Below are 24,662 nucleotides of genomic sequence, written 5' to 3' on the forward strand. Positions count from 1 at the left end.
CTGGCAGAGACAGGGAGTCTCAGGTAAGTTTGTTGAGTCTTTGTTTGGCAACATTATGAAAGGTTCTTAATTTTTTTGACTTGTCAGTCACGAGTCAATAATGTATAGATATGAGAAGCGTGTCTAATACATTTAATAACAAACCATGTACCTCCTTAGGTAAACATATGAATTACCTGTTGCCCAAAGATCGGCGCAGCTGTTAGTAAGTGGTTCGCCATGTTCAGAACATGCGGCCACAGAGGGAAAGATTTGGCGTGTAGTGGTGATGTCAGACCATCTAGTTAAGTAGCCCAAAAAATAAATAAACTCATGTTCATTGATTAGGTTAAGGTAAACCATCCCTCAAATTAGTGGACCAATGGAGACTCATTGTCTACACCTCCCTTTAAACCCTGCCCTTCACAACAACAACAAAAAGCCAAAACTCACAATTTAAAAAAAAGTCAGTGAAAGCAAAGAAATCGAGAGCAAGACGAGTAGCATAACCAAAGGGTAGTAATTGCAGCCAAGAGCATAGTGGAAATGGATTCAATATGATTGGTTGTTGGGGAACTTGAACTGAAAACTATTTTTGCATTGGTTTTCAAATACATTTTTCAATAATTTCAGGTTTTTGCTCTGGCTTTAATATTGTCTTTGCAAGTTTTGGGGTTTTGCTTTTGATATAGTTTAGAATTCTATACATTTTGCTTCAAATCGTTTGGTTTTTGATTTCAACATCAATTATTTCACTCTTCCTCAAAAAAATCATGTTTACATTAGCAACTTTTTCATGTTTACGATGGATTTCAATTCAATGGTGTGAAATTGGTCACAAGGTACGATTGATTTAGTTTCTCCCAGTTGCTGGCCCGCACTCCAGTACAGTAGGTGGCGGTAATGCACCATAACGTTGGATGCCAACCAATGATGAACCTGGTCATTTAGATTACTGAACAGGATGACACTGACTGACTAAATGTTTCAACAAAAACAAAAACTTTATTTCAGGAGAATCAGAACAATTTCATTCAGTGGGTTCCTCAGTCTTGCTTTACAGAATAAAAATGAGCAATATTTGCCAACTCTTGTACATGCACTTTGCAACACATTTCCTTACTCCCCCCCCCTCCCCCCATTTTCAATAACCTGGTTTCAGGCCAAGCTTTATGTGAGTAACATACAGATACAAAAGTAATGACAGACCTTAGACATTTTTTGGGTAAATTATCCAAATGTCAAAACAAAAATACACTAGACAAAGTGGAATCTTGTCAATAAAATGAATTAGAGGAACGTCAGTAGAAACGCTTTTATGAGCAAATATTGATACAATAACCATCATATTGAAGTAAACTTGGAGTCATGTGGTCCTCCCACTACAACTAGTCGGGAAAGCATGCTGTTCATTAAACTACAGATGAAATAAATTATGAACTTCACAGGGTGGTGAAAATGCAAGGTAATTTAGCTTCATGCTACTTTCCAATAAATATCTAGGGTCTTCGTCTGGTGATATGATAACCTATGCTTGGCTGTAAAGAAAATAAGTACTATTTTGTCCATATGATGTCATCATGTAGGCTATGTGCGCTCTAGCCAACAGCACGCAGATCGTGCTATTGGTTAGAGCACACATGCCAATACCAAAGTGAGCATACTCGCTATAATGCAATCATTGGAGTTGATAATGTGATGAAACCCATTTAACTAGCTTTTCATTTTTGATACATGGGAATTTAACCACAAAATGCTTTTATTTGCAACAAGTCAATAGGATGGAAACATGCGCATAATGTTTTTATGCAGATTCAAGAATATGTGCATGAAAATCTGTCGCCAATTGAATGGAAACCTAGCTGTTGCTGTACATTTTCTTGAGGGTAGACGTATGTGTCCAGACAGTTGAGTAAGACGTTCTCAGGGTTGTACTTTAAAGTAAAAAAGGAACATGAAGGCTCAAATTATGGAAAAAAAAAAGAAATATCTAACATTAGATTAGGGTACTGCATTTGTGAGATCATGGATTCATACAACTCACATGGGGGGAAATGTTAAATAAAACCAAAACTTAACCCCACTAACTACCCCCCAAAAAACAACCCAGGTTGAATAAAGAAAAATACACCAACAGAGATTAAGAAAAAGAGAAACATATATTTCACCCTAACTACGCCATCTCTGCCTCGCTCGTAAAGGGATTGTAATCAGACAAGTACCTGACAGAGCAGAATGTCAGATTAAAATTCCAGTTGGGGGAGAGTGTGAATGTTAAGGGATAGTGAGCACCGTTCTCAGTTTGTTACCGAGGGGCGGGTTTGAAATAATTGTGGTGTGGACCTAGTTCTGGGGGTTCAAATACAGAAGAAACAAAACCCTACTTAACCCAGAAAACAGACAGTTTGTTTCTTATGCCTACACTGCGCCGTTGTGGTTTCTAACAGGGCAGCAGCTCATTACAATATCCTTCACACTAACAGGGAAGGGGTATGTGGGTTTGTGTTGTATAAAAAAAATAAAAAAAAATAAAAAAGGAAATTAGTAAAGATGGCAAAGCCCCTCTTAATATTCGTCTGCCTGGGTCTCCATCTTGTAGCCGTTCTCATTGGAAACGTAACCCTCCCCCGATTGCACCGACTCTTGGTCCATCGTCAACCCATCCTGGCTATTCTCCTCTGGCTGGGGCGGCGCGTCGCCCTCCTCCCCATTACCCACGTCGTCCTGCTCGGCCGAGGGGAGCAGGAGAGAGCCATGCCGGTCCTCCCTGCGCTCCCCGCTACCCCGCTCCCTATCTCTCTTATGCTCCCTGTCTTTCTCCCTGTCCCCCCTGTGCCTCTCCCGGTCCCTTTCCCGGTCCTTGTCCCTGTGGCTGCGCCTCCGGTCACGGTCCCGCTCCCTGTCTCTGTCCCGCTCCCTCCCGCCACGCTCCTCTCCCACTTCCTCACCCACACTAGGCTCTTCAGGCATCCTCTCTCCTCCCTCCCCCATCATACCATCTCCTAGCCCCAAGCCCTCATCCCCCTCACCACCCTTGCCCCTCTCCCGGTCTCGCTTGCGCTCTCGGCTGCGGCTCCTCCTCTTCCTTTCACCTTTGTCTCTGCTCCTCTCCCTGCTATGACTGTCTCCCCCTGGCCCTCCTCCCCCCCGCTCCCTCTCTCGGTCTCTCCTCCTGCCACCCACTACGCTCTCCTCTCCGGGCCCTGCCTGGCCCAGACCCCTGTCGCCCCTCTCCCTGGAGCGGGAGCTGCGCCTGCGTCTTTCCCGGGACCGGGACCGCCTTCTCTCGCCACCGCGCTCTTTCTCCCCCCCCCGTTCACGCTCACGGCTGCGCTCTCTGCGTTCCCCTCTGGGCTCAGGTCCACGTTCACGCTCACGTTCCCTGAGGTGAAGAGAAGGGCAAAAATAAGTCAACTGTCAAACCTCTATACAGAAAATATCAAGTCAGTCAAACAACAAAATGTCCAATCCCAAATCTACCGCTAGCCCATACCCTCAACACCTGCACAGATCTAAAATAATTGGATAGATGTAACTAAGGAATATGGTAATAAATCCATCTTGCCTTCAGATTATCCAATTCTTTCAGGTCTAATGGGTAGGGCCTATTTAAAATAGGGTGACAACCCTCCCTTAGCAGACCACCCCAAGGGCCCAGTGTAGGTACTCACCCTCCAATTGGGGGGTGGTCATCATAACGTGAGGTGTCGTCTCTTCCAGAGTGCTTGATGTTGACGTCAGCCCCGCCTCTCCTTGTCCCACCAAGACCACCGCCTGGTTGGGGACAGAAAACAGGGCTCATTGTGATACAGAAATCATAGACAGGAAATGAAAGCATTTAAAACTGACAAAATATTAAAAGGGATTCATAAATGACCAATGCCAATGTGAGAATCATCCTTTCCAAAACGCTCAGTGAATTCAGTGTTAAGATTTTAAGATGGCATGACTGTAGTATGGATAATTATGCACCGTCACAGAGATCATGTGCAGTTCCTCACCTAGCCTGCGGGGATGCCATCCCTTCACAGTGCGGCCTCTCTCCACATCCACCAGCACTCTCCTTCCGTCGATCTTCTTCCCGTCTGCATGCTTGTAGGCAGCTGGGGGGAGGGGGGGTGATGAGAAAAGGGTAGAGAAGGGTAAGTTGTAGCTCTGCAGTTTTAAGGGTAAGTTTAACAAAGAGTGCATGAATATACTGACCAGGAGCAGGTGAGGTAGTGTGGGGCTGCTCTCTGGGCAGACAGACCATGTAGTAGTAGACCTTTTTCCACCACTAAATGCTGCATTTACCTGCACATCTCTCTTTTTTGAAGATGTACCACAGTTTATGTATTTTGTTGTGCAAGCACTTTACTTCAGTAAATCTTTATTTTGAAATGCTAGAGGGATAGAATAAAGAAATTCATTCTAGCCTCAAATCACAAGTGAGCCGGTATAGCAGATAAGGTTGACAAAACTGCCATTTAAAGCATTTATTATTAAAATTTCAAACATTAGATTTTATTATATCAAGTGTGTCATAATATATTCAAACAAAACATTAAAGATAGGCATATAATGATTGCTCTGTTCATGTGTGGTTTCTGTGGAGCACCAGACACCGAAAAAGTGAAACACTGCTTTAAAATAATTTAAGTCTTACTAAGGTCCAGTAGTGACCACACTACTGTTGAAGAGGGTCAACCGCTTACTGTTGCATGGCTCATTTTACCATGAAGCTAAAACGGCTATAGTTTAGACCAAGGGTACGCAATTCTTACATGCTGACCACACCGCTCGCGTCACGTGCACTGCAAAATAAATGTACACACGTTATTCAATCATTTCACCCACACTGCTCGAGCGTCTACGTGGCCAGGCGCTTAAATATAAATTCTATTTGACGCTCGACGCGCTGCAAGTCCGGCCTCTCCCATCTCATTGGTTTTTAGGAGCATGTACCCACGTGGATGACTGAAAGATGAACTGACGTCCACACTCCAGTCGGTTGTAGTAACGCACCGTAAAGTTGGTTGCCAACCTCCATATAAAGTCCAAAGAAGTAAAAAAGAAGCCTGAGGAAGGAGAGATGAGAAAGGAATTCGGTTTACCGTTTTATCTGTGGATTATTTGTCGGGGTAGAGGACCTTATGCATTTCAGGTAAAATAACCCAATGTTTATATCCCAGGACAAATTAGCTAACAGCAGCAAGCTAGCTAGCTAAATTGCCATAAATGTTTAATGCTTTTCAACCTGTCCCCAAATTAATATAATTGGTTCAGAGTTTGTTTTGATATTTCAATCTCCGTGTCCTGATCACGTCTGGTGTGGGGGTACAACAACAACAACAAATCAACATGCGTGCGTCCGGTTTGGTCAGCGTGTTACCCTACGCAGTCCCGAGCCTGCTGCTTTTCTGGTCTACCTTGTAAATGCACACCTGGTGTCCCAGGTCTAAAATCAGTCTCTGATTAGGGGGGAACAGGCTTCCAAGGTCCAGAGTTGAGTTTGAGGATTTTAGACCAATCAACAGCCTTGAGTTGGCCCACGACTAAGCTAAAATATTACATCTAAGGAAGCAAGCAAAAATACTCAAAATCAATTATAAACTCAGCAAAAAGAAAAATCCTCACAGCAAAGTTCCACATACACGTGACTAACAAAAATGGTATAACGTGTCCCTGAACAAAGGGGCGGGGTCAAAATCAAAAGTAACAGTCGGTATCTGGTGTGGCCACCAGGTGCATTAAGTACTGCAGTGCATCTCCTCCTCATGGACTGCACCAGATTTGCCAGTTCTTGCTGTGAGATGTTACCCCACTCTTCCACCAAGGCACCTGCAAGTTCCCGGACATTTCTAGGGGGAATGGTCCAAGCCCTCACCCTCCAATCCAACAAGTCCCAGACGTGCTCAATGGGATTGAAATCCGGGCTCTTCGCTGTCCATGGCAGAACACCGACATTCCTGTCTTGCAGGAAATCACACAGAACAAGCAGTATGGCTTGTGGCATTGTCATGCTGGAGGGTCATGTCAGGATGAGCCTGCAGGAAGGGTACCACATGAGGGAGGAGGATGTCTTCCCTGTTAAGCACAGCGTTGATTGGACTGCGCTTGTTGTCATTGCAGGCAATGATGCTGTGACACACCGCCCAAGACCATGACGGACCCTCCACATATATCTCGCTCCAGAGTACAGGCCTCAGTGTAACGCTCATTCCTTTGACGATAAAAGCGAATCCGACCATCACCCTTGGTGAGACAAAACCACGACTCGTCAGTGAAGAGCACTTTTTTGCCAGTCCTGTCGGTGGGTTTGTCCAGCGACGGTGGGTTTGTGCCCATAGGCGACGTTGTTGCCGGTGATGTCTGGTGAGGACCTGCCTTACAACAGGCCTACAAGCCCTCAGTCCAGCCTCTCTCAGCCCATTTCGGACAGTATGAGCACTGATGGAGGGATTGTGCGTTCCTGGTGTAACTCGGGCAGTTGTTGCCATCCGGATGTACTGATTCTGTGCAGGTGTTACACGTGGTCTGCCACTGCGAGGACGATCAGCTGTCCGTCCTGTCTCCCTGTAGCGCCGTCTTAGGCGTCTCACAGTACAGACATTGCAATGTATTGCCCTGGCCACATCTGCAGTCCTCATGCCTCCTTGCAGCATGCCTAAGGCACGTTCACGCAGATGAGCAGGGACCCTGGATAAGTGTGTCTGCTAAATGAATAAAATGTAAACAAGTGGTCCAAGCAGTTGACAGTACTTTGATGCGGACTGCGTTTGAGAGTCTGTTGTGTGAAAAATGCTTGCGCACTCGAAATTAAAATCAGATGACAGTAATTCATGGTCGCACCATACTATTATATTACCCAACAAATTGATGAGAAATGTATTTGCGCATTTTCACATCAACCTCTTACCCAGAAGGAACAGTGAATAGGAGTCACCATGGGTCAAATCAGACACCCACCTCACTTACCAAAGCACGTCTAACCACTTAGGTGGAATTGGGGATTTTCAACCAGTAGCTAGGTTTCCATCCAATTGGCGACAGATTTGAAAGCAAATATTCTCAAATTCACATCAAATGCGAATTTTCCCACCAAACTGACTTGTTGCAGATAAAAAATTAAACATTTAAAAAAATCAGTGCGCGATGACGTAGTGCACACAACTTTTTCGCTTAAATTCTGATGTATAAAAAATGAGTTGTCACAAACTTGCATTTAATAGCAAATGTGCCTACGCTGGTCTTGGCGCGTGTGCTCTACCCAAAAGCTTGCATATACAGTACGGATAGGCTAGTCTACACGAGATAATAATGGATGAGAATATTTTGTCTAACGGCAGTCAAACAATCGATCATCATGTCACCAGCACAAGACCCTCGATATTTATTGGAAAGGAAAATCAAGCTTATCACCGTGCACTTTTCACCACACATATTTTAAAATCGGTAGCCTATTAAACTACATGGTTTCCCCAAGTCGTAATGGGAGGACCACACACACACACACCATAGTCACTTGACTCCAAGTTTACTTTGATAAGATTATAATTACAATCAATATTTTGCATAAAAGGCATTTACACCGCTATTCCACACATAATTAAATTCTACAGACACAGAAAGATCCCACCATGCCAAACTAACAAATTCTGTCAGCATTTATAAAATTGCACCAAAAATTCCTGTTTCCATCACAGCTGTCGTGATCTTTTAATCCAGTATGACTTTACTCACATAAAACCTGGATGGAAACGTGGTTAGTGACAAACCACAGGTGGATACTGCACTGCAAATGCTGACATCTTAGGCACGTCCTTAGCCGCCCCCCCACAGTTCAGTGAGAAATAAAATACCAGTGACACATTGGTTTGAGTTCCTGAATATTTACTGATTGCCAGAGTATATGACCTTGAATGGCAATGCTGCAATCTTCTTACCCAATACATGTTGTGCTTCAGACTATATTGAGGCTAGAGTAAATTAGGTTGCCTTACATACAACCTCTGACCTTGTAATACTGGTCTAGAGGGGGAGATATAGGGGAGGGGTCATCTCGATACGAGCAAATGTGACCATGTTCACATACCTTAGTGGGGGGCTTTATGGGCTGCTGTGTTTCTTTTTCACCAACTACCTTACCACGAGCGCAGTGTCGGACTCAGAACCTCCCAGAGCATAGGGCTTCCAGTTGCAAGTCAACATGGCAGGCTCCTGCCAGATTTACCACCACAGACTGCAGCTTCTGAATCAAACTCAGAATAGACACAAATATATACTCCCTTGGCCCAGACAGTCTTGGGATCAGTCTATTATGACCGAAGAATTCGGCGAGATCCATGATGACCCATCCTGGCCTCTACACTGGTCTGCTCTGCTGTGGTAGACGATCCAATGGGAAACAGCACAGAGGACTCTTTCCTCTTTATATCCAATCAGAGGGCCTTACCAGAACCACTCACTTTTATAGCCAATCTGAGGGCCTTACCAGAACCCCATCTAGATCATAGCAAATCATCCCTGTACTTTAATGACACCTCACAGGTTTATACTACCAGGGGGCCTTACCACAACCCCTCACTAACCTAACCAATCCAGGTTTGTCTTACCACAAACCATAACCTTCTCAACCAATCAGAGAGGACTTTAATCAAAGGGCCTTACCTCGACCCCAAAAACATGGCCTAAATACGATCTTACTATACAAGCACACATACGGTGCATATAAATGTATTTTTTTAAGAAACAGAAAGGTATGTATCTAGAGAAAATTGGATGTGTTTGGTGTAGGCTAGAATAAATGGAGACTAGTAACAGTGGTGACATGTTTCCTCACTAGACTGGTTCTATTAGCTGAATACACCGGATCCTTGCTATCAGCTGTGGTAAAGAGATCTGGGGGTGAGATGACTGCCATGTCTGAATGAGCTACCGCTATGCTCTTGTTGGCATCTGCTCTTGCCTAGTTATATAGTAGGGACAAAGCTACATGTGCGCATAAGTATGTGCCTTGCTGTAAAAGTGTGTAGAGTCCCTTCGTAACCCTATTCCATTAAAGCCAGCTCAACGCACACAAGAAAGGACCTTAACTTACAATGCTAGGGGATTTTGTTTTGGGCGTGTGGTCTTTTTGATGCAATGTTATGCAAAATATTGTCCTTTTAATGATTATGCAAGAGACAACTTGATAAAATGCTGTTTCAGACAACTAAAATACTCAAATAGTAAAAGCACTTTGGTCTATTGTACAAGTGCTAAAATGGATACATCTGAGGTGGCTTTAACACAAAAGGAAAACTCATAGGGCACCCATTAACTGACTAATGGCCTGGGGGTGCGTTCAATGGTCAAAGCACCAGATCAGTCTTATCAATGTCAATATTGTTGAAGCAACATTTAAGCAGCTTCAAAAAAAATGTGCTTTGCCCATTGAACATAGCTCTTCTTCCCTAAATAGGAGGATGGAGGGTGGAAAGAAAGCTTACCCATCATACAAACCCATCATACCAACCATATACTGAGCTGTGGTAGTAGGGTGTAGATGTATCATAATCATCATCATCATCATCTGCAAGCCAGCTCTGGCCAATAGCCATCACAGATAGGCGGCTGCAGTGGCAATGAGAACAACAAACAATTAATACACTGCAGAGCCAGCATAGACATCCCCTCACAAGTCAACCCTCACCTGAGTCACATCATACCAAGGGTGGGCGACCCTGGTCCCAGGGAACACTACTCCCTGCCTGTTCATTGCACCATGGGTGCATGACCCTAAGTGTTCCAGCAATTAATCAGTGGCTGCGTTTCAGGCCAGCTACATTGTAGTCGCGCTGTGCGGATACTTGCCTCACCACCGACTAGCAGTCAGACATCAGATTCTTATTTTATATGATTTGGTTAGCTGATATGTAAAACACCTACTCAGGTGATGTGAAATCTGGCAAGTGACTGCAATGTAGTCGGCCTGGAAGGTAGCCAGTAAGTAGCAATCTTAGAGGACAGATTTAGACCGGGAACACCAGTCTGCCTGATAATTTGTTTAAATTCGATAAATGAGAATAATACCAGCGGGCATGGTAGATCGCCAGGACCAGGGTGGAGGACCACTGATATGAGCTGATAGAAATGGCCTAGTGTCACAAAAGCACAGAGAGGGTACCCAAATTAACCAGACAAGTTGGGGGGGGGGGGGGGGGTAGTAGCCTGTTGGTGACCTGTAGCTTACCGTTGGTGGTCCAACCAGGGAACCCACCTGTTCCACAGATGACTTAACACTAACCATTACAGGCCTAACCTAAAGCAAGCAAAGGCATTCAAGGTGACCAGAAGAACAAGGCTTAGAAGTTGTTTATACATACAAGACATAGGCCAAATCTCCCCACGAATGGCACCGCCACATAGAAGTACCATGGCTGGACTAACTGCACTCACTCAGACAAGTGCAGTACAGAAACCCTTTCTTGAGTTAGTCAAGAGGTCATCATGCGCCACAAACACAAGACAGACATCACACAAACCTCCCTCAGCACCTTGTTTCCCCTAATTAATAACATAGCCATTCTAAACTCAAAGTTCTGAAAATAAAAAGGATGGATGGATTTTGGTGACCCTTGTGTTCAGAGTTGTACCTTCAACTTGTATGGACTGTGGATCCATATTTTTAACCCCCTTGCCAGTAGGCTTGGGCGGTATACCGTATACCGGGGTATTCGGAAAAAGACAAGGATGGTTTTTCCGTACTGTTGAAACAATTTCTTTGAAGTTTGATAAATTTGAACATTTGTAGCTACTTAATGTTCAAATTTATCAAACTTAAAAGAAATTGCTTCAACAGTATGGAAAAACCTGCAGTCAACTTGTACAATACGTTAGGAGATAAACACTGAGTTCTCAATTTCACCCGTCACATTATGAAGCTTACTGTAGTCCCCTGTCATGTGGTGTCTGTTTACAAGCACACAACTACAAGAGACCGGAGCCTTGGGAGTCATTCACTGTTGCGCATCATGCGCCAGGTGATCTAATTACAGTAAGTCTAAAAGTTAAGTCTAAAATGTGCTAACTCCTCTGTGTTTGGTTTGCTAATATAGTAGCTAGTTAGCCATCTAGCTAAGTGGTTAGCTTCTTCCAAAATCAAGCATTCACTTGGTAACAGCAGAGAATCCCCTCCTGGATCAAGAGCCTTGTTGGTATATATTGGTTTTGTGCATACAGCAAACTGTGTAGCATGAGTTACTTGTATAGTTTAGGTCAGAAACTGTACAAAATGTTCACAATGCGGTTGTTAGCATTCTCTATGGAATTTTACATGTACTTGTTAGCAATGCTAACCTTCAGATTAGAGTATCAGTGGGTTTTGAAAATAGCACCGCTTGTGTTCAGTGCCAGTATTACCGAATATCCCAGTATATGACAAGGTCGGTATGAAAGTATGACAATCTGGATACCGCCCAAGCCTACTTGCCAGCTAGTTCTTGTCTCCGACTCTTTTCATACCATTGTTCTAATCCAAACCATACTCTGGATACTTTCCATTCAACATGTCCTCGCAGCATAATCAGACCAGCTCAGTGTGGCTCAGCAGTGTGAACATTTTATTTTTGGCAGATATTAAGAGTGGGCCTAGGACTATGGATAAATGTAAAACCAACACCCATCATGGCCCTTCAATGGGAAAATCGCACCAAGGACAGCAAAAGCTGCTAGTGCAGTACAGAAAAAAAATATAAACACATTTTAAAAACGGAGCCTAGTCAGTTTGCGCCATAAAAAAGGGAGTATATGCAGTCAAGAGGCTTCCTCGTACCCTGGGCAAGAGTATAAGGTGCTGATGTTAACTAATAGTCAGCAACACCAACTGCTACAACTTCTAAACCTATAGTGAAATTAAAACCATTTGTAAGCTCCCAAAATTAATCTGGTGCGTCCTTCGTCATTTCTCACTTACACAAGTCCTTCAACAAATACTATCCCACCTACGTACCCTCCCAGCATTCAGACTCCCATTTGAGATGAGGTGGGTTATGAGGGGGTTGGTCTCTCGTGGTACTCACAGTGCATGTCTCTCTCGTGCTCGTACTCTATGAAGGCGTAGCCTCTGGGCTTCCCTGACCGCTTGTTGTAGACGATGTAGATCTGGAAGAAAGAGCGACTATAAAAAAGCTAGCTGAACAAGCTGGGGGGGGGGGGGGGCAAGAGGACCAACTGCCACTAACAAATGGCCAATAAGCTGTATTGTAAAACCAATGGGTGGTTTGGGAGACAGACAAAACGTACCCGTTTGATGGGTCCGTAGACCTCAAACTCACGGCGAAGCTTGGATTCCGTTGTGTCATAATTCTGCAGCAATGATAACACAGTTAACGTCGATCACATGTGCCAAATACAAAAGGTGTAAACTTCACTGGCAGCTTGGTCTTAGAATTGTCCTCAGAACACACTTCTGGCATTCATACCATTCGACAGAAAAAGTGGATGCTTGGTTTTCATTTTATTGTGGTGTATGTGTGCTTCATTTGTTATTAATCACTACCCGGTTTAAGTATCAGTGGCCAAATCAGGATGGAAGGTAAAGATGCCATGGAACATGGAAGATGGCCTGTATAATGCACACTTACAACACGAGCCACAAACAGGGTCTTGAAGGCATCCCCCTGAGCATTGGGGTCATTGTGTGGATCCCCTAGAAGGCAGAAGCCAATATTACAACCTGACTTCAACTTTCAGTAAATCCTATGAATGTCACAAAAGCTCATGTCAACTTACAGAGCTTCAGTTCTGTCTCCACAACCGTCTGCCTCCTCTCAATCTTCTCCCTCCTCTGTAAAACAGAAACAGGTTAGCTAGGCCCCTCAGACTCAAACCCCAAATGGTTACTGTACATTAAAGCCATGTACTAGTACACCCTACTGAAGACTTCAACTTATCCAATCTTATTCAGATACGCATTGAGGTTTCAGAGACTAAAAGTGAAAGGAAATGGCCAAAGGGAAGTGACACCTCTTCCAATTGTCTCACCTTTCTCTCCAACCTCTCATCACGAGTTTCTGCCCTAGTAGGGGGAGGGGCATCTCTGGGATCCTATCAAAACAGTCCAAAAAAAGTTAGGCTAAGAAATGCTAGGCATTCAATCAAATAGCCAACTATCCATCTCATTAATGAGTGTAATTGCACAACAGCTAGGTAGGTTTGCCTTACCTCAAAGTGCCTGATGAAGGGAGCGATGCCACAGTATGGCTGGTTGTGGTGTTTCTCATGGGGAAGCTTCTCCAACTGGGTCAGAAATGGTATGGGGTCCCGCGGCGCAAATAGGGCCAGCAGATTGGGGGGTAAAAACTGGGTCATCTTTCACCTGCAGCGAGAAAAATACATGTTTCGTTTACAAACTACATAGGAACTAATAATATGCGGACATGGAGTTGGTTGCATCAGTGTTGTCATTAGGCAGTGTGGACAGAGCCACAAAGGCTTGGAAGACCATTGTGAGAACCATGTGCAGCTCAATTTCTTCTGCAAAGCTAGCTAAATAATTTCCATGTAGCTAGCAAGGTAAGGCAACATCTTATTTTGATGTGTGGAACTAGCTTCGAAGCTAGTGTCGAGAACTGATCAATGTTGCCAAACAATTCTCAAATCTTCCCTTACCTAGACGCTTCAAGGAAAATTAAGGCCGGAAAGTCAGTTTAACTTTAACTCGTCAACATGAGCTAGCTAGCTAGCTAGCAGGAATAGTGAATGCTTTAGGCTGATACACCACAAATATAAAAATGCAACAACTTAAGATTTTACTGAGTTAGTTACAGTTCTCATATTAAGGAAATCAGTCAATTGAAATAAAAGCATTAGGACGTAATCTATGGATTTCACAACTGGAAATACAGATGTAGCTGTTAGAGATACCACCCAAAAAAGGGCGTGGATCAGAAAACCAGTCAGTATCTGGCCTGACCATTTGCCTCATGCAGTGCAACATTTCCATCACTGAGTTAATCAGGCTGTTGATTGGGGCCTGTGGAATATTGTCCCACTCCTCAAAAGGCTGTGCAAAGTTTCTGGATATTGGCAGGAACTGGAACACGCTGTATACACGTCGATCCAGAGCATCCCAAACATGATCAACGGGTGACATGTCGGGTGAGTATGCAGGCCATGGAAGAACTGGGACATTTTCAGCTTCCTGGAATTGTGTACAGATCCTTGCGACATGGGGCCGTGCATTATCATGTCGTGCCATTCATCCATCACTTCATGTTTCGGCAATGGGCCTCAGGATCTCATCACAGTATCTCTGTGCATTCAATTTGCCATCAATAAAATGCAAGTGTGTTAGTTGTCCGTAGCAAATGCCTGCCCGTACCATAAACCTACCGCTATCATGGGGCCCTCTGTTCACAACGTTGATGAACCACTCACCCACAGGACACCATATACGCTGTCTGCAATCCGCCCGGTACAGTTGAAACCGGGATTGATCCATGAAGGGCACACTTCTCCAGCATGCCAGTGGCCATCGAAGTGGTGCATTTGCCCACTGAAGTCAGTTACAATTTAGACATGTTGCAGCAGTGTGGAAAATGGAGATCGCACAATATGAGAAATGTACAGGAGGGCATAGTCAGAGGGAGTGTACAGTTAGGATAGAGAAAGCACTGTGTCAACTGTGGGGGTCCCCATGCACCTGGGGATCGAAAGTGCCCCGAGAGACAGGTTGAGATTGCTAGAGTTCGAGTGGAGCAAAAAGCATCCTATGTTGAGGCAGCGAATAGAGTAGAGGATAGCCCGAGGGTGAGAGAGTCGGCTGGGAGCCCCCAAGTGAGTAGGCCTGAAGAGAGCGCGAGAGATGTCGAGTTGAATAAGTTTGGATTTCTTGCATTTATAGCCATGGTGATCAACTATGCTGATTAGAGGTTGACCGATTATGATTTTTCAACAACAATACCGATTATTGGAGGACCGAAAAAGCCGATACCAATTAATCAGACGATTTTTTAAATATATATTTGTAATAATGACAATTACAACAATAATGAATGAACAATGAACACTTATTTTAACTAAATATAATACATCAATAAAATCTATTTAGTCTCAAATAAAAAGTGAAACATGTTCAATTTGGTTTAAATAATGCAAAAACAAAGTGTTGGAGAAGAAAGTAAAAGTGCAATATGTGCCATGTAAAAAAGCTAACGTTTAAGTTCCTTGCTCAGAACATGAGAACATATGAAAGCTGGTGGTTCCTTTTAACATGAGTCTTCAATATTCCCAGCTAAGACATTTTAGGTTGTAGTTATTATAGGACTATTTCTTTCTATACCATTTGTATTTCATATACCTTTGACTATTGGATGTTCTTGAAAGGCACTTTAGTATTGCCAGCCTAATCTCGGGAGTTGATAGGCTTGAAGTCATAAACAGCGCAATGCTTGAAGCATTGAGAAGAGCTGCTGGCAAACGCAGTAAAGTGCTGTTTGAATGAATGCTTATGAGCCTGCTGCTGCCTACCACCGCTCAGTCAGACTGCTCTATCAAATCATAGACTTAATTAGAATATAACACAAATACGAGCCTTAAATCATTAACCTCTCTAGGGTAGGGGGCAGTAATTTCACATCCGGATAAAAAACGTACCCGATTTAATCTGGTTATTACTACTGCCCAGAAACGAGAATATGCATATAATTATTGGCTTTGGATAGAAAACACCCTAAAGTTTCTAAAACTGTTTGAATGGTGTTTGTGAGTATAACAGAACTCATATGGCAGGCAAAAACCTGAGAAGATTCTGTACAGGAAGTGCCCTCTGACCATTTCTTGGCCTTCTACACTCTATTGAAAACTGAGGATCTCTGCTGTAACGTGACACTTCCTGAGGCTCCCATAGGCTCTCAGAAGGCGCCAGAACGTTGAATGATGACTCTGGTGTCCCAGGCTGAAAAACAGTAGCGCATTTGGTAAGTGGTCGATCTGAGAACCATGAGACGGGTGCACGTGAAGAGTCCATTTTTAGAGTCTGAACGAAAACAGGGTTTCCCGGTCGGAATATTATTGCTTTTTTACGAGAAAAATCGCATAAAAATGTATTTTAAACAGCATTTGACATGCTTCGAAGTACAGTAATGGAATATTTAGAATTTTTTTGTCATGATACGCGTCCGCGCGTCACCCTTCGGATAGTGTCTTGAACGCAAGAACAAAACAGAGGATATTTGAACATAACTATGGATTATTTTGAACCAAACCAACATTTGTTATTGAAGTAGAAGTCCTGGGAGTGCACTCTGACGAAGAACAGCAAAGGTAATCCAATTTTTCTTATAGTAAATCTGAGTTTGGTGAGTGCCAAACTTGGTGGGTGTCAAAATAGCTAGCCCGTGATGGCGAGCTATCTACTCAGAATATTGCAAAATGTGCTTTTGCCGAAAAGCTATTTTAAAATCGGACATAGCGATTGCATAAAGGAGTTCTGTATCTATAATTCTTAAAATAATTGTTTTGTGAACGTTTATCGTGAGTAATTTAGTAAATTCACCGGAAGTTTGCGGTGGGTATGCTAGTTCTGAACGTCACATGCTAATGTAAAAAGCTGGTTTTTGATATAAATATGAACTTGATTGAACAAAACATGCATGTATTGTATAACATAATGTCCTAGGAGTGTCATCTGATGAAGATCATCAAAGGTTAGTGCTGCATTTAGCTGTGGTTTGGGTTTATGTGGCATTATATGCTAGCTTGAAAAATGGGTGTCTGATTATTTCTGGCTGGGTACTCTGCTGACATAATCTAATGTTTTGCTTTCGTTGTAAAGCCTTTTTGAAATCGGACAGTGTGGTTAGATTAACAAGAGTCTTGTCTTTAAAATGGTGTAAAATAGTCATATGTTTGAGAAATTGAAGTAATAGCATTTCTAAGGTATTTGAATATCGCGCCACGGGATTCCACTGGCTGTTGAGTAGGTGGGACGATTTCGTCCCACATACCCTAGAGAAGTTAATAATGGGCAAATCCGGAAACTATCATTTCGAATATAAAACGTTTATTCTTTAAGTGAAATACGGAACCGTTCCGTATTTTATCTAACGGGTGGCATCCATATGTCTAAATATTGCTGTTACATTGCACAACCTTCAATGTTATGTCATAATTATGTAACATTCTGGCAAATTAGTTCGCAACGAGCCAGGCAGTCCAAACTGTTGCATATACCCTGACTCTGCATGCAATGAACGCAAGAGAAGTGACAATTTCCCTTGTTTAATATTGCCTGCTAACATGACTTTCTTTTAATGTATGCAGGTTTAAAAAAAATACACTTGTGTATTAATTTTAAGAAAGGCATTGATGTTTATGGTTAGGTACAGTTGTGCAACGATTGCACTTTTTTCGCAAATGCGCTTTTGTTATATCATCCCCCGTTTGGCGAAGTTGGCTATCTTTATTAGGAAGAAATGGTCTTCACACAGTTCGCAACGAGCCAGGCGGCCCAAACTGTTGCATATACCCTGACGCACAGAACGCAAGAGAAGTGACACAATTTCCCTAGTTACAAGAAATTCATGTTAGCAAGGCCATATTAACTAAATATGCAGGTTTAAAAATATATACTTGTGATGATTCTAAGAAAGACGTTGATGTTTATGGTTAGGTACACATTGGTGCAAGGACAGTGCTTTTTTCACAAATGCGCTTGTTAAATCACCCGTTTGGCAAAGTATATGCAACGCAGGACAAACTAGATAAACTTGTAATATCAACCATGTGTAGTTAACTAATGATTATTGATTGTTATTTATAAGATGCGTTTAATGCTAGCTAGCACCTTACCTTGGCTCCTTGCTGCACTCGCATAACAGGTAGTCAGCCTGCCACGCAGTCTCCTCGTGAAGTGCAATGTAATCGGCCATGATTGAAAAATGCAGATTACCGATTGTTATAAAACCTTGAATCGGCCCTAATTAAAACCAGCCATTGCGATTAAATCGGTCGACCTCTAATACTGATGGAGCAGAAGTCACAGAAGATACGTGGTAATTGCAGCAGCAGATAAATATTTGGGTGTAAGATTTTAACGCATAAGATCTACAGGACGTTGAGAGAAGGCCTGGTGTAGGATCGTTTAGGGTCAAAGTAGTGGGATGGGTTGGTCGGTTTTTGGGGAGAGTTTATAGGTGTACGGTTAAACAGTGGTGCAATTGAAGTTTCCCATTCGCTTTTTATTCTATTTTCTCGGTGACCAAAATGTGCAATCCACACTGACCTGCAAAAGGCAGCAATACACAAGAGTCTACTCTGCTGGGAAACCACACAATGATAACCCGCAATTAAACAAACAGCTAATTTTAGAATCCCTACTGTTGCCCAATGAGCAACGAGGGGGCGTTGACTTTGGCACCGAACTTCCGCTTGTATTGTGGAAAACAAATGTTCGCACGAACAGCCTAAACATTTTTTTAACGGGATGCCCCCCCTCAAGAATCCTATTAATTCCTGCGTGTACATAGCGCAGGCGGCGGGGAGAGTCCTTCGAATTGCACCTTTCTCAAGACTAAAACGAACAATTCCACACAATTGTGTGACACAATTCCATAATATATGCACCAACTGTTCCGGATAAGGACGCCTTTAGAACACGCATTTTGTTACCCTCGCAATAACATTTCCTAACCATGTGTATGTGACCAATACAATTTGATTAGATTAGTCTGGCTTCCGACTAGACACCTCAGTGAGGCTAACGTTAGCCAACAACGCAGTCAAACAACGGACCTTCGCCAATCCACCAAAGTTTTAAGCTAGTTAATTGCAGAAAGACCAGATACCTAAAATGAAATATGGTGCAAATGTGGTACATTTTAACAAGTTTAGTTAACGAAACTGGAATATGTAACGTTATCTACCAAAACGCGAACCACTGTCCAGCGTAGGCCTCGTGCCTCCACTCAGGGACACAACACATTTCTGGCCCACTCACCTTAACTCTTCATTCAATCCCTTTAAAACTCAGAGAGCCAGAATTGGGCAACGTGGAATAAGAGCGTGCACTCTAATTGTTCAAGGCAAGATGTATCCCCACAGATGAATATACTTGAGCTTCAGCTTGGTTAGCTTCTTGCCAGGAAAAAAAATATTTGTCCTCAACTTAAAATGGCGGGACTACGTAAAGCGACGATACTGTCGCGACAGATCCTCTAATGTTTCACGAAGCTTCGGGCTAATTTACGTGAGACCTGGTTTCCACATAGAGGAAGGGGAAGAGTGAGGCCCAACTCCGCGGAAAATCTGTCTCCCTCCAGCAGGTGCGATTTTTGGTTGTTTCGCCAATCTAGAAAGGAGTTTCTGTATGGAGCAGGGGCGAAAATCTGATATCAACTTTGGAGGGGGCAATTACATGACATTTTCTCAAGAGCAATTCCTGAGGGGGACACCAAAAGTAGTGCTGTAACACATAGCCTACATTGTAATATGGTAAATGTATATTGAGGAACAAAAGAAATAAGGTGTTTGCCGTACTCCTAACTACCGGTACCCAAAACTACACAACTAATCACAACAGTAATACCATTGCCTTTAACAAATCTTAGTTCAGTCACCAGTTTAAGTTGAGAGTGGGGGTATCCATGGCATTTTCCAATTGTGTTCCTATTTTACAAGTAAAACAAATTGAGAACCTTTCATAATGTTGCCAAACAAAGACTCAACAAACTTACCTGAGACTCCCTGTCTCTGCCAGTCTGTCCCTGCATATCTGTCCCCAACTCTGCTGTCTGTGTGCCATCTGTTGCCTGCTCTGCCTAATGACATCATTGTGAAACATTTCCATTAGAATTTCATTTCTTTCTTATGAACATTTTATCAACTAGTCTTTGAGATATTAGGCTACTAGGGTTCTTACTTTGCGTTTTGGTGTACTGAAAAATACTCTGATGTCCGTCTTTTATTTTTCTGCCATTTTTCTACCTGGCTGGCTGGCTACACACACACACAGTGTGTAGGTTATTTACAGTAGGAGATGGGCTTCTATCATCTTATCTTTTATCATTCTATTTGGGCTTCGATCTAATAGGTAGCTAGAATATTTGAAACGGCAAGAGTTGACAGCTGTATGAGTTCACCATTTACACAACATATGCTGCAACCTTTTGTAATTTGAATAGTTTGTTTCATATTGGCTGGCTTCCAACAATAGCTGAATTTGCAAAGCTAGCGAGCACCAATTCCATTTCAGTGGTGTTACCCGGGTTAAATAAAGGTGAAATAAAATAAATAAATAAAAGTTCCCTTGCGACAATTTAGCTTTTGCAACGAGAACATTAAATATATTTAAGACAATGGTAGAAGAGAGTGTAGTTCTGTTCAGTTTGGACTTCAGTTTATCGCTAACCTTATCACAGGGACTTTGAAGCACTAACTTACATCATCTGCATGCTGATCTTGGAATAAATTGACGATAGCAAAGATTCCATCTTTGACGAGGCCACATAAATGGAATAGGTACTAGCTAGCTTAATAGTTCATATTTGCGCGCTAGCTCTGCATATTCAGCTAGTGTGTGTGCGCGATTGACTGGATTAACCTCACGCCAGTTACGTTCATTGAGTGCCTTTCAGACAGTGGATACGACCCCTCTGTTACCTTGCCAACTAAGGAACTGGCAGTGGATCAAACCATTGTGAGGCAAAGGGTGGGGGGGGTCGCAATCTTTTGAAACTTAAAAACGCGCTATTAAGTGTCTATAATCAGCACAATTGCTTTCATTGCGTATTATTAATATTATTTAAATTACATAGTTATGTTTCAGTGATATATTGGGGGGGGACAAATCATATTTTTCCCAGGATGGGGGGGTCGTGTCCCCCCCGCCCCCCCCGGGATTTCCGCCCCTGGTATGGAGGTCAATGAAAGTGTCGAAATATGGCTTATTTGCTACGTGAGGTTTATTTGATTGAATAGATGTTTCATACTGCTTAAGTTGTTACGAACGTACTGATATAAATAGGACACGTAACATCCCGCAACTTTGTGAAAAAACACTTTATATCGGAATGGTCTCGAGATGGATACGCATATTCATGGTATGAGGCTAGTAGCATAGCATCTCTCTACATTAAATACAGGTCGTTGATATCAAAAACCCTCAGTGAATATTCAAAAAAGATAACAATAATGAGATGTATCAGGAGACTGAAAAGATTTGGCATGTGTCCTCAGATCCTCAAAACATTCTACAGCTGCACCATCGAGAGCATCCTGACTAGTTGCATCACTGCCTGGTATGGCAGCTGCTCGGCCTCCGACTGTAAGGCACTACAGAGGGTAGTGCGTACGGCCCAGTACATCACTGGGGCAAAGCTTCCTGCCAACCAGGATCTCTATACCTGGCGGTGTCAGAGGAAGGCCCGAAAAATGTTCAAAGACTCCAGCCACCCTAATCATAGACTGTTTTCTCTGCTAGCGCATGGCAAGCGGTACCGGAGCGCCAAGTCTAGGTCCAAAAGGCTTCTTAACAGCTTCTACCCTCAAGCCATAAACAGATAATCAAATGGCTACCCCCGGTGATGCAACCGGTAAGGACGCTCTTAATGGTGCAGCTGTTGAGGTAATAACTTTTTGGGGATCTGGTGACCCATGTCAAATCTTTTCAATCTCCTGAGGGGGAATAGGCATTGTCGTGCCCTCTTCATGACTGTCTTGTCATGTTTGGACCATAATAGTCTGTTGGTGAAGTGGACACAAAGGAACTTGAAGCTCTCGACCCGCTCCAAATCAGCCCCGTCGATGTGAATGAGGAATTGTCCAGCCCTCCTTTTCCTGTAGTCCACGATCAGCTAATTTGTTTTGCTCTCATCGAGGGAGAGGTTGTTGTACTGGCACCACAATGCCAGGTCTCTGACCTCCTCCCTATAGGCTGTCGCATTGTTGTCGGTGATCAGGCCTACCACTGTTGTGTCATCAGCAAACTTAATGATGGTGTTGGAATCGTGCTTGGCAATGCAGTCGTGGGTGAACAGGGAGTACAGGAGGGGACTAAGCACACACCCCTGAGGGGCCCCCGTGTTGAGGATCAGCGTGGCAGATGTGTTGTTGCCTACCCTTACCATCTGCGGGCGGCCCGTCAGGAAGTCCAGGATCCAGTTGCAGAGGAAGGTGTTTAGTCCCAGGGTCCTTAGCTTAGTGATGAGCTTTGTGGGCAATATGTTGTTGAACACTGAGCTGTAGTCAATTAACAGCATTCTCACATAGGTGTTCCTTTTGTCCAGGTGGGAAAGGGCAGTGTGGAGTGCAATTGAGATTGTGTCATCTGTGGATCTGTTGGGGCGGTATGCGAATTATAGTGGGTCTAGGGTTTCCGGGAGGATGGTGTTGATGTGAGCCATGATCAGCCTTTCAAAGCACTTAATGGCTACAGACGTAAGTGCTACGGAGCGGTAGTCATTTAGGCAGGTTACCTTGGCGTTCTTCGGCACAGGGACTATGGTGGTCTGTTTGAAACATGTAGGTATTACGGGGCGGCAGGTAGCCTAGTGGTTAGAGCGTTGGGCCAGTAACCGAAAGGTTGTTTGATCGAATCCCCAAGGTACAAATCTGTCATTCTGCCCCTGAACAAGGCACCTTTCCCCGGTTGTCCGTCATTGTAAATAAGAATTTGTTCTTAACTGACTTGCCTAGTTAAATTAAAACAATTAAAAAAATTACAGACTCGGTCAGGGAGAGGTTGAAAATGTCAGTGAAGACACTTGCCAGTTGGTCCATGCATGCTCTGAGTACACGTCCTGGTAATCCATCTGGCTTTGTGAATGTTGACCTTTTTAAAGGTCTTACTCACATCAGCTACGGAGAGCGCAATAACACAGCCATACGTAACAGAAGGTGCTCTCGTGCATGCTTGAGGCATGTAGCTCGTCTGGTAGGCTCGCGTCACTGGGAAGCTCGCGGCTGGGTTTCCCTTTGTAGTTTGCAATAGTTTGCAAGCCCTGCCACATCCGACGAGCGTCAGAGCCGGTATAGTAGGAGTCAATATTAGTCCTGTATTGACGGTATGCCTGTTTGGTGGTTCGTCTGAGGGCATAGCGGGATTTCTTATAAGCGTCCGGATTAGTCTCCCGCTCCTTGAAAGTGGCAGCTCTAGCCTTTAGCTCAGTGCGGATGTTGAATGTAATCCATGGCTTCTGGTTGGGATATGTACGTACAGTCACTGTAGGGACAACGTCATTGATGCACTTATTGATGAAGCCGGTGAGTGAGGTGGTATACTCCTCAATGCCATCAGATGAATCCCGGATCATATTCCAGTCTGTGGCAGCAAAACAGTCGTATGGCCACATAAAGAAGTCAGACTTGAAAATTCCTAATAAGCCATTTTAGTCATCAAGACGTGATTTGCGTCTCTGGCGGGTATCCCCCATTCAGAGGGACGCTATAAGCCCTCGGTAGGCCACTTTTGCATCTCTGGTGTTTAGCCTTCACTTAGAGGACCACTATACATCCTAGGCAAGCCATCCAGCCCTGAGTTAATTCGAAAGAGAATTCCTCGCAATTGCCTTATCTCAAATTCAACCAGCCACCTTCTAGCTAACCACAGCCAGCCAGAGGCTACAAGCTGTTTTTGTTGTCTATAAACCTTAGCCTACATTTTTTTAGATTTAAATTTGATTACATTTTTTGGCCAATTTAAAAACAAAATAACCACACAAGGAAACAATGCATTAACAATAATTGAGTATGACACAAAAGTGATACACCTAATAATTTATAGTTTATAGCCATTAATAGCCTACATATTTTCATTAGTTTTATATATTAGGCTATATTTTTGAAGCAATAACAACTGTTCCTAGCACTTTCTTAAAGAGATGCCACTCCCTAAACCGCTTCAAACAGTGTTGATCACTGTCATTAAGGGTGAAATTATCTGTTGTCATGAAACCCATTCTAGTCTATTGTATTGATGCCACTAATACATAGCCTACATTTTAATTTAATAAAATGTAATTCCATGGCGTGTTTATTGCTTCAAACTATTTTCAAATCGAAGCCACAGTCAATGTTGCAACTTGCAGTGTAGATTTCAATAAATAGCCTACATTGCTAAACTTTAGGAACCCATAGCCATTTAATTGGGGGGGATGTCAGCCTTTTGAACTGTGACCACAGATAGTGGAGGGTAAACTCGAATCACCCCCTTTTTCCCCTCGTTTGCCAAGTAATGTTATTTGCATTTAATATACATAGGTTGCTACAGTCTATGATGTATACTCTCCTACAACTTTGCCAAAAGAGAAATACGTGCTACTTACAGTAGGTGGTGGCACCTCTTAAACCCTCACAGAAGAAGACGGAAAGACCAATGTCATCAACAGGAAGTTAGTAACCGTCCTCCCTCGAACGTGGTAGTAGCTATAGAAAAATGGCGATGGTAGGCTTTTGGAACTAAAGACAGTTTAATTGTTTGTATTTACCACCACCGAACGTTTTGAAATACCAAATATACACTAGTGGCACACTTAGATAATGCATTCATTCGTTGGCCTGGATTTTGAATCATGGAGGGCGATTCCATTGGTCCTTGAGCAAAACCCCCACCCATGTTACCACGCAGAAAGGAAAAGGTCTACTGGGATTGGTTAGTGGGCATCCACTTTATCATCAACACCAATCCATTCATTTTCATTGTTGTCGGATGGGGGGAAAAATCC

General features: G+C 43.2%; 1 protein-coding gene and 1 pseudogene across 1 annotated transcript; both read right to left on the reverse strand.

Annotated features, from left to right (window-relative positions):
* Positions 1-964: 964 nt before the first annotated feature.
* Positions 965-19,226, reverse strand: LOC106583923 (uncharacterized). The gene is made up of 10 exons (XM_014168594.3): positions 18,941-19,226; positions 13,165-13,318; positions 12,985-13,047; positions 12,733-12,787; positions 12,585-12,649; positions 12,244-12,306; positions 12,021-12,102; positions 3,981-4,082; positions 3,651-3,753; positions 965-3,361 (listed from the first exon to the last, which is right to left on the reverse strand). The coding sequence occupies exons 2-10, from the start codon at positions 13,309-13,311 to the stop codon at positions 2,545-2,547; spliced, it is 1,497 nt and encodes a 498-aa protein (XP_014024069.1). The 5' UTR covers positions 13,312-13,318; positions 18,941-19,226; the 3' UTR covers positions 965-2,544.
* LOC123729967 (uncharacterized) lies at positions 13,386-13,464 on the reverse strand (annotated as a pseudogene).
* Positions 19,227-24,662: the final 5,436 nt, after the last annotated feature.

The sequence above is a fragment of the Salmo salar genome, chromosome 23, assembly GCF_965601325.2.
Source record: "Salmo salar chromosome 23, fSalSal1, whole genome shotgun sequence".
NCBI lineage: Eukaryota > Metazoa > Chordata > Actinopteri > Salmoniformes > Salmonidae > Salmo > Salmo salar.